Source organism: Eumetopias jubatus, unplaced genomic scaffold (assembly GCF_037043125.1).
Source record: "Eumetopias jubatus isolate StellerSeaLion01/CBP00866 unplaced genomic scaffold, mEumJub1_p1.0 scaffold_12, whole genome shotgun sequence".
Lineage (NCBI taxonomy): Eukaryota > Metazoa > Chordata > Mammalia > Carnivora > Otariidae > Eumetopias > Eumetopias jubatus.
In genome coordinates, this window is record NW_028274818.1 from 112,636,236 (window position 1) to 112,646,774 (window position 10,539).

General features: G+C 45.2%; 1 protein-coding gene across 1 annotated transcript in view; it reads left to right on the plus strand.

The window, feature by feature from the left end:
* LOC148162917 (melanoma-associated antigen 9-like) overlaps positions 1–9,828 on the plus strand; it is a 36,929-nt gene extending 27,101 nt beyond the window's left edge. Inside the window, exon 2 of the mRNA XM_088017084.1 lies at positions 9,629–9,828. Within this exon, the coding sequence (XP_087873210.1) occupies positions 9,629–9,828 (200 nt within the window). The remainder of the gene's footprint in view (positions 1–9,628) is intronic.
* The last annotated feature ends 711 nt before the right edge of the window (positions 9,829–10,539 follow it).

Below are 10,539 nucleotides of genomic sequence, written 5' to 3' on the forward strand. Positions count from 1 at the left end.
AACCTGATGCGGGGGATCCCAGGACCATGGGATCATGACCTGAGCCAAAGGCAGACGCTTAACCAACTGTACCACCCAGGCACCACTCTTTGTTTTATACTTGTTCATGTCTTGTAAGGGTGTAATATTTAAAAATTACTTCAAAGAACCAACTTTTGGCTTTGTTAATACTTTCTTTTTTAAATTTTTTTATTGTTATGTTAATCACCATATATTACATAATTTGTTTTGGTGTACTGTTCCATGATTCATTGTTTGTTCATAACACCCAGTGCTCCATGCAGAACGTGCCCTCCTCAATACCCACCACCAGGCTAACCCATCCCCCCACCCGCCTCCCCTCCAGAAACCTCAGTTTGTTTTTCAGAGTCCATCATCTCTCCCGGTTCGTCTCCCCCTCTGACTTACTCCCCTTCATTCATTCTTCCTCTCCTGCTATCTTCTTCTTTTTCTTTTTTCTTTTTTTTTTTTTAATTTTTTTTTAAATTTTTTATTGTTATGTTAATCACCATATATTACATCATTAGTTTTTGGTGCAGTGTTCCATGATTCATTGTTTGTTCATAACACCCAGTGCTCCATGCAGAACGTGCCCTCCTCAATGCCCATCACCAGGCTAACCCATCCCCCTACCCCTCTCCCCTCTAGAACCCTCAGTTTGTTTTTCAGAGTCCATCATCTCTCATGGTTCGTCTCCCCCTCTGACATACTCCCCTTTTCTTCCTCTCCTGTTATCTTCTTCTTTTTCTTTTTTCTCAAAATATGTTGCATTATTTGTTTCAGAAGTACAGATCTGTGATTCAACAGTCTTGCACAATTCACAGCGCTCACCGTAGCACATACCCTCCCCAATATCTATCACCCAGCCACCCCATCCCTCCCACCCACAACCACTCCAGTAACACTCAGTTTCTTTCCTGAGATTAAGAATTCCTCATATCAGTAAGGTCATGTGATACATGTCTTTCTCTGATTGACTTATTTCACTCAGCATAACACCCTCCAGTTCCATCCACGTCGTTGCAAATGGCAAGATCTCATTCCTTTTGATGGCTGCATAATATTCCATCGTGTATATATACCACATCTTCTTTATCCATTCATCTGTCGATGGACATCTTGGCTCTTTCCACAGTTTGGCTATTGTGGACATTGCTGCTATAAACATTGGGGTGCACGTACCCCTTCGGGTCCCTACATTTGTATCTTTGGGGTAAATACCCAGTAGTGCAATTGGTGGATCGAATGGTAGCTCTAATTTCAACTGTTTGAGGAACCTCCATACTGTTTTCCAGAGGGGTTGCACCAGCTTGCATTCCCACCAACAGTGTAGGAGGGTTCCCCTTTCTCCACATCCCCGCCAACATCTGTCATTCCTTGACTTGTTAATTTTAGCCATTCTGACGGGTGCAAATATTTTCTCCCATTCTGTCGGTTGTCTTTTGGTTTTGTGGACTGTTTCTCTTGCTGTGCAAAAGCTTTTTATCTTGATGAAATCCCAGTAGTTCATTTTTGCCCTGGCTTCCTGTGCCTTTGGTGATGTTTCTAGGAAGAAGTTGCTGCGGCTGAGATCGAAGAGGTTGCTACCTGTGTTCTCCTTTGGGATTTTGATGGACTCCTGTCTCACGTTTAGGTCTGTCAACCATTTGGAGTCTATTTTTGTGTGTGGTGTAAGGAAATGGTCCAGTTTCATTCTTCTGCATGCGGCTGTCCAATTTTCCCAACACCATTTGTTGAAGAGACTGTCTTTTTTCCACTGGACGTTCTTTCCTGCTTTGTCAAAGAGTAGTTGACCATAGAGTTGAGGGTCCATTTCTGGGCTCTCGATTCTGTTCCATTGATCTGTGGGTCTGTTTTTGTGCCAGTACCATACTGTCTTGATGATGACAGCTTTGTAATAGAGCTGGAAGTCCGGAATTGTGATGCCGCCAGCTTTGCTTTTCTTTTTCAAGATTCCTCTGGCTATTCGGGGTCTCTTCTGGTTCCATACAAATTTTAGGATTATTTGTTCCATTTCTTTGAAAAAAGTGGATGGTATTTTGATGGGGATTGCATTGAATGTGTAGATTGCTCTAGGTAGCATTGACATCTTCACAATGTTGGTTCTTCCAATCCATGAGCATGGAACGTTTTTCCATTTCTTTGTGTCTTCTTCAATTTCTTTCCTGAGTATTTTATAGTTTTCTGAGTACAGATCCTTTGCCTCTTTGGTTAAATTTATTCCTAGGTATCTTATGGTTTTGGGTGCAATTGTGAATGGGATCGACTCCTTGATTTGTCTCTCTTGTGTCTTGTTGTTGGTGTATAGGAATGCCACTGATTTCTGTGCATTGATTTAATAGCCTGCTACTTTACTGAATTCCTGTATGAGTTCTAGCAGTTTTGGGGTGGAGTCTTTTGGGTTTTCCACATACAGTATCATATCATCTGCAAAGAGTGAGAGTTTGACTTCCTCTTTGCCGATTTGGATGTCTTTGATTTCTTTTTGTTGTCTGATTGCTGTGGCTAGGACTTCTAATACTATGTTGAATAGCAGTGGTGAGAGTGGACATCCTTGCCGCGTTCCTGACCTTAGGGGAAAAGCTCTCAGCCTTTCCCCATTGAGAATGATATTCGCTGTAGGTTTTTCGTAGATGGCTTTTATGATATTGAGGTGTGTACCCTCTATCCCTATACTCTGAAGAGTTTTGATCAAGAAAGGATGCTGTACTTTGTCAAATGGTTTTTCTGCATCTATTGAGAGGATCATATGATTCTTGTTCTTTCTTTTGTTAATATATTGTATCACGTTGATTGATTTGCGGATGTTGAACCAGCCTTGCAGCCCAGGGATAAATCCCACTTGGTCGTGGTGAATAATCCTTTTAATGTACTGTTGGATCCTATTGGCTAGTATTTTGGTGAGACTTTTTGCATCCATGTTCATCAAGTATATTGGTCTATAATTCTCCTTTTTGATGGGGTCTTTGTCTGGTTTTGGGATCAAGGTAATGGTGGCCTCATAAAATGAATTTGGAAGTTTTCCTTCCATTTCTATTTTTTGGAACAGTTTCAGGAGAATAGGTATTAATTCTTCTTGAAATGTCTGATAGAATTCCCCTGGGAGGCCATCTGGCCCTGGGCTTTTGTTTCTTGGGAGATTTTTGATGACTGCTTCAATTTCCTTAGTGGTTATAGGTCTGTTCAGGTTTTCTATTTCTTCCTGGTTCAGTTTTGGTAGTTGATACATCTCTAGGATTGCACCCATTTCTTCCCGGTTATCTAATTTGCTGGCATAGAGTTGCTCATCATATGTTCTTATAATTGTTTGTATTTGTTTGGTGTTGGTTGTGATCTCTCCTCTTTCATTCATGATTTTTTTGATTTGGGTCATTTCTCTTTTCTTTTTGATAATCTGGCCAGGGGTTTATCAATCTTGTTAATTCTTTCAAAGAACCAGCTCCTAGTTTCGTTGATCTGTTCTACTGTTCTTTTGGTTTCTATTTCATTGATTTCTGCTCTGATCTTTATGATTTCTCTTCTTCTGCTGGGTTTAGGCTTTATTTGCTGTTCTTTCTCCAGCTCCTTTAGGTGTAGGGTTAGGTTGTGTATTTGAGACCTTTCTTGTTTCTTGAGAAAGGCTTGTATTGCTATATACTTTCCTCTCAGGACTGCCTTTGCTGTATCCCAAAGATTTTGGACAGTTGTGTTTTCATTTTCATTGGTTTCCATGAGTTTTTTTTAATTCTTCTTTAATTTCCTGGTTGACCCATTCATTCTTTAGTAGGATGCTCTTTAGCCTCCATGTATTTGAGTTCTTTCCGACTTTCCTCTTGTGGTTGAGTTCTAGTTTCAAAGCATTGTGGTCTGAAAATATGCAGGGAATGATCCCAATCTTTTGGTTCCGGTTGAGACCTGATTTGTGACCTAGGATGTGATCAATTCTGGAGAATGTTCCATGGGCACTAGAGAAGAATGTGTATTCCGTTGCTTTGGGATGGAATGTTCTGAATATGTCTGTGAAGTCCATTTGGTCCAGTGTGTCATTTAAAGTCTTTATTTCCTTGTTGATCTTTTGCTTAGAAGATCTGTCCATTTCAGTCAGGGGGGTGTTAAAGTCCCCCACTATTATTGTATTGTTGTCAATGTGTTTCTTTGCTTTTGTTATTAATTGCCTTATACAATTGGCTGCTCCCATGTTCAGGGCATAGATATTTACAATTGTTAGATCTTCTTGTTGGATAGACCCTTTAAGTAGGATATAGTGTCCTTCCTCATCTCTTATTACAGTCTTTGTTTTAAAATCTAGTTTGTCTGATATAAGGATTGCCACCCCAGCTTTCTTTTGGTGTCCATTAGCATGGTAAATGATTTTCCACCCCCTCACTTTCAATCTGGGGGTGTCTTTGCGTCTAAAATGAGTCTCTTGCAGACAGCATATGGATGGGTCTCATTTTTTAATCCAATCTGATAGCCTGTGTCTTTTTATTGGGGCATTGAGCCCATTTACATTCAGGGTAACTATTGAAAGGTATGAATTTAGTGTCATTGTATTGCCTGTAAGGTGACTGTTACTGTATGTTGTCTGTGTTCCTTTCTGATCTTTGCTGCTTTTAGGCTCTCTCTTTGCTTAGAGGACACCTTTCAATATTTCTTGGAGGGCTGGTTTCGTGTTTGCAAATTCCTTTAGTTTTTGTTTGTTCTGGAAGCTTTTTATCTCTCCTTCTATTTTCAATGACAGCCTAGCTGGATATAGTATTCTTGGCTGCATATTTTTCTCTTTTAGTGCTGTGACGATATCTTGCCAGTCCTTTCTGGCCTGCCAGGTCTCTGTGGATAGGTCTGTTGCCAATCTAATATTTTTACCATTGTAGTTACATATCTCTTCTCCCAAGCTGCTTTCAGGATTTTCTCTTTGTCTCTGAGACTCGTAAGTTTTACTATTAGATGTTGGGGTGTTGACCTATTATTATTGAATTTGAGAGGGGTTCTCTGTGCCTCCTGGATTTTGATGCCTGTTTCCTTCCTCGCATTAGGGAAGTTCTCTGCTATTATTTGCTCCAATATACCTTCTGCCCCTCTCTCTCTCTCTTCTTCTTCGGGGATCCCAATTATTCTAATGTTGTTTCGTCTTATCATATCACTTATCTCTCGAATTCTGCCCTCGTGATCCTGTAGTTGTTTCTCCCTCTTTTTCTCAGCCTCTTTACTTTCCATCATTTGGTCTTCTATATCACTGATTCTCTCTTCTGCCTCATTTATCCTAGCAGTTAGTGCCCCCATTTTTGATTGCACCTCATCAATAGCCTTTTTGATTTCGACTTGGTTAGATTTTAGTTCTTTTATTTCTCCAGAAAGGGTTTCTCTAATAACTTCCACGCTTTTTTCACGCCCAGCTAGTATCTTTAAAGTCATGATTCTGAACTCTAGGTCCGACATCGTACTAATGTCCGTACTGAGTAGGTCCCTGGCTGACGGTACTACCTCTTGTTCTTTTTGCTGAGGTGATTTTTTTCGTCTTGTCATTTTGTCCAGAGGAGAATAGATGAATGAGAGAACAAAATGCTAACAGGTTTACAACGTCCCCAGCAAATATACTGTATACAAATCAGAAAAGACCTGAAACCAGGGGAAAAGAAAGGGAAAGAAAGAGAAAAGAAAAGAAAAAAATGATAAAAACCCTGGTTCGCCCCCCACCTTCATTTTGACCGTGGGTTCATGGGGGCCAAGGAAGAAAGAGCCTGTTCCCCCTCAGTCTGAGTCCATTCCCGCAAGGCCTATGAGGTCCTCCCCTTGGAGTTCTTCCTTGTAGCAGCTGGGCTTCTGAGCCTTCTGGTCTGGAGCATAGCCTGGCTGCTGGTCCTGGAGAAAGTGGATCTTTTGGGCCTGGGGGAGCCATGGATCCTCTGGGCCTGGGGGCGCTGGCGAAACCAATGGCGGCGGTGTGTCTGGAGCTGAAGGGCCATGTGTAGGCAGTCTTGGGGGTACGTACGGTGGGGGCAGGGTCGGTTCATCCTTGGGATCTCCAAACAGGATTTGTGGAGATTGGGGCTTTTCCTGATTTTCTTTAGGTCACTTGGATGAGGCGATTAAGACCCTGGCCTGTCCCTCCCTATTGCAAGCAAATCGCATCCAGGGGGGAAGGTTCTGAGCAGTTCTTAGCCAGGAGTCAATGTACAGAAACTGGTCAGGGTGTCCTGGTTCTCCTGTTATGACTCGCCATACTCAAAGAATCATTGGGACATGCAATGTCCCTTCTAAAGGCCACCCGACATCTAAGGTGGGCCATTCCAATCCACATAGGGTTCTTAACTTGCCGGGGTTCATCCTGACTCCATAGTCTCCTGAAAACCACTTCTTGAAATTTTGGATCATGGTCTCTAGAACCATAGGTTTACTCTGCCCTGACCCCATGGTGTTGCCCAGTGTGCGGTGGTGCAGAGACAGACAAAGGGGGGGGTGCCAACTGAGATGAGGAGACCAATCAGAAGCCTGTCTGACCGTGTCCCAAAGGAGCTTGGGTGAGGCTTAGCCATAGCGGTCTCAGTGTTGTGACTTACGATCAGAAACTATTCTGATGCCGCCATAGACTGTATGCCATTCACCACGGATTTGCAGATGGGCCCACTCAGACTCCGTATACTTCTGGGGACCTGAAAGTTGCCCGCCCATGGAGTCACAGGATCAGTCCAATTGAGCAAGCCAAGTCGGACTGCATATTCACTCCCACATTCACACTCCAGAAGTTATTACATTCCCTCCCTGGGAATCCCTACCTGTGAGACCTCCAAGAGGTCTCTGGGAGGTGATCAGGCTCCCCTTCCACCCCAATAGGGGTGGGCCTGTCTGGATCCTGGGACCCATGGCCTTACTAGAATCTGACATCGGGACCAGGTCCTCGCCTGCCAAGTCTCCTCGAGTCCGGTGGAAACACCAGAGTGGGGCCAGCCCAAGGCGACTGGGGCGGGAGACTCCCGAATATTAGGGCATGCTTTCTCCGTTGCAATCCCTCGTTGTGTCACCACCTCGCCATTGCCCCAAACCGGTGGCAACAGTGGGCCAGTGTGGTTGGGTTTCCTGGTCAGGGAACCAAATGTTACGGAACCTGGACTGGATTGCCCAATGGAAGAACGTAGCGGCACCCTAGATCTTGGAGGATAGGAGGTTTATTTAATGCCAGCGGTCTCGGAGTAGAGTGATCTCCAATGCTCTGAGCCCTGAGCACAAAGGGGGCAATTAATACACTTCTACTTCTGCATACTTGGCACTTTTGGTGCATGCACAAAGCGGGGCAGGGAGAAGAACCTGAAAGAGCCCCGGGGCAAGGACTGGGACTCTCTGCCTGGCTCGGTCCGCCATCTTAGGTCACAGATTTCCTTATCACTACCACCGGGTCTGAGTTGAGGGCATGGTTCAGGGTAAGTGTCAGGGTCAGGGTTTGCCTCCAGGGGGCCACTGAAATTGGCAGTTTGCTGGAATGAACATGCAGAGATCTTCTGCTCTGAGAACTTTCCACAGTTCCAAATGGTGTGGTTTCCTACTGCGTGGCAGGTTGAATCCTCTGGTATTGCTCAGTTATTCCCAATCTCTGGGGCTTTGGAGCCCAGCCTCTGAGGCCATACACCTCAGAAGCCACCTTATGGTTAGGGTTAGGGCCAAGAAGAATGGGAGGCTCGATCTGCTGGCACTGGGTTGAGCTTCCCAGGGCTTTGATTTGAGAGTGTGGGTCAAGTGAGTGTTAGGCTCATGGTTTGCAGCCAGGGAGCCTGCAGAAAGTGGGGTTTGCTGGAATGGGCATGCAGATTTCTCCTGCACTGTATGGTTTCTAGAGTTCAAAATGGCTCAGTTTCCTTCTGGGTGGCAGGCTGAGTCCTCTGCTATTGCTCAGGTGTCCCCAATCCCTGGGTCTTTGGAACTGGGCCTCTGGGGACAGGCCCTTTAGAAGCCATGCTATGGTTTGGTGTAAGACCTAGGGGCATGGCATGCTGATCTGCCGTTTCAGTGGCGAGCTTCCCAGGGTTCTGTGTTAAGGGCATGGGTCAGGGTGAGTGTTAGGCTCAGGGTTTGAGACCTGCAGGCCAATGAAAGTAGGATTTGCTTGGTTGGCATTCGAATACCTCTTGTTTTGAATGCTTCCCAGAGGTCCATTTTCACGGAATCCATCTGGGTGCCATGTTGAATCCTATGGTATTGCTCAGTAGTCCCCAATCCATGGAGTTTGGATCGGGGCCTCTAGGGACAAACCCCTGAAAAGCCACCCTAGGTTTAGGGTTAGGGACTAGAGGAATGTCAGGACCAATCTGCATGTGCTGTGGTGAGCTTCCACTGCTTCTGAGTTGAGGGTGTGAGTCAGGGTGCGTTTCAGGCTCAGGGTTTGTGTCCATGGGAGCGCTGAATGTGGGGATTTGCTGGGATGGGCATTCAGAGTCCCCCTGTTCTTAATGCTTTCCAGAGATTAAATGGCGTGTTGAGTTGGCAGGTCCTTCTAGTTGGCAGGTTGAGTCCTCTTGTATTGCTAGGAGTCCCCAGTCCTTGGGGCTTTGGAACCAGACCTCTGGGTACAGACCCCTCAGAAGCCTTCCTAGGGTGACGGTTATGGCCTGGCAGCATGGCAAGCTGAACTGCCGGTGCTGTGGTGCGGTACGTGTGGTTTGACTTAAGGGCGTTCATCAGGGTAAGTGTCATCCTCATGGATAGAGGCCAAGGGGCCGATCAAAGTGGGGGCTCGCTTGGATGGCCATGCAGTGTACTCATGTTCTGAATGCTTCCTGGAGTTCCAAATGGCTTGTTTTCCTTCTGGGTGACAGGCTGCGTCTTCTGGTCTTGCTCAGGTGTCCCCATCTCGGTGGCTTTGGAGCCAGGCTTCTGTGGACAGACCACTCAGAAGTTAACCTAGGGTTAGAGTTAAGGCTTAGGATCATTTCAGCAGGGATCTGCCCATGCTGTGCCAGCTTCCCGGGGGTCTGAGTTGAAGGTGTGGGTCAGGATGAGTGTTAGGCTCAGGGTTTGCCACCAGGGGGCCACTAAATGTGGGGTTTCACTTGGATAGGCATGCAGATTTCTCCTGCTCTGAATGCTTTCTGGAGTTCCAAATGGCATGGTTTCTGTCAGGGTGGCAGGCTGAGTCCCATGGTATTGCACAGGTGTCCCCCAAACCTGGGTCTTTATAGCCATGTCCCTGGATGGTGAGAGAGCTCATGTCCCCAGTCTCAAAAGTAGCTGCTGGCCTCATCTCTCTGGGCCAAGGGATGGCCAGTGCTTCTATAATCATCCAGAAAGAGTGGGAAAGGTCTAGACAGGAGAAGATCATCATCACAAGTTTTGTGACCTACTCAGGACTCAGTCTTCCCTTTTGCAAAACCAGGATAACTGATAATACTTACTTCACAGGATTTATTTGTGAATGTTATGAAATAATGTACTTTGAACTTTAAAGTGTTATTATTTTTATTCCACTTGTAGAAGAAGAGAGAAGAAGCCAGGGTAGGGTGGAATTGAGTGCCCAATGCTCTTGGATATTACCTCTGGAGTTTCTGCTGGGTCTTTGAGGTGCCCTTCTCCTTTCAGTTAACCTGGATGGGGAGAACCATGCTACAGAGTGAACAGTGGAGGATGTTTTCCTCTGAAAGTTCATGCTGGGCATTCCCAGGGTGTCTGGTCGACCAGCTGATCCTAAAGCGCTGGGCTAACCAGTTGGAGATCTGTGTCCTGGTCTTGAGGCAGCTGCCCGCACACAACTTCTACTACCTGGTGGGCTACAGTGAGACTCTGCTGTCCCACTTTTACAAATGTCCCGTCCGTCTGCACCTCCAGAGTGTGCCCTCCAAGGTCGTATATAAGTACATCTAAGGCAATCACCTTTTCTGCATCAGGCTCTAGCCTGTGAAGGACAGGACCATATGGGAAAGGAGTGAAGTAGAAATGGGGAAATACATCCCCTCACTGTCTCAAGGATTCCTTTCCAAAGCTGCTGTTGAATAAATAGACCTTCTGTGTTGTCTTGCCTCTTGGTTTGTCTTTCCTCCTTAGAGAAGAGAACTAGAATAAGGTTTCTTCGAAGATGTTCCAAGGCTCCCCAACAGGCTACCAGTTGTTTGAGGCTTGGGTAATAGCTACAGTGCAATGAGACTCTTGTCACTTTACCAGGAACTTTACCTGGAGTTCTTTGTTTTTTCTCAAAGTGGAAGAATCCATTTTTGGTCATTATAAAATAATCAACATTAATTTTTAAAAATTTTAAACAGTATGGACATGTGTCAAGTCAACCATGAAAGTTTCTTGTAATTCTTCCATAGAGAACTACTGTGAACAGTTTATTTTATTTCGAGATGTACTTTTTCCCTCCAGAAATAACTTAATGGATACTCGTTGCTTATTAAATAAGCTTTCAATTGAGCACCTCCTGTAGGCCACAGATTCTTCTGAGTGCTTGGAATCCATCAATGGACAAAACATTCTGTTCCAAGATCCCTGACTTCGAGACACCTGTACCCCTGTGGAGGTCTGCAGGAGGGTTAGGCAGCACTGAGGACTCCCAAGAAGGTGAGCTCAGTGCAGGAG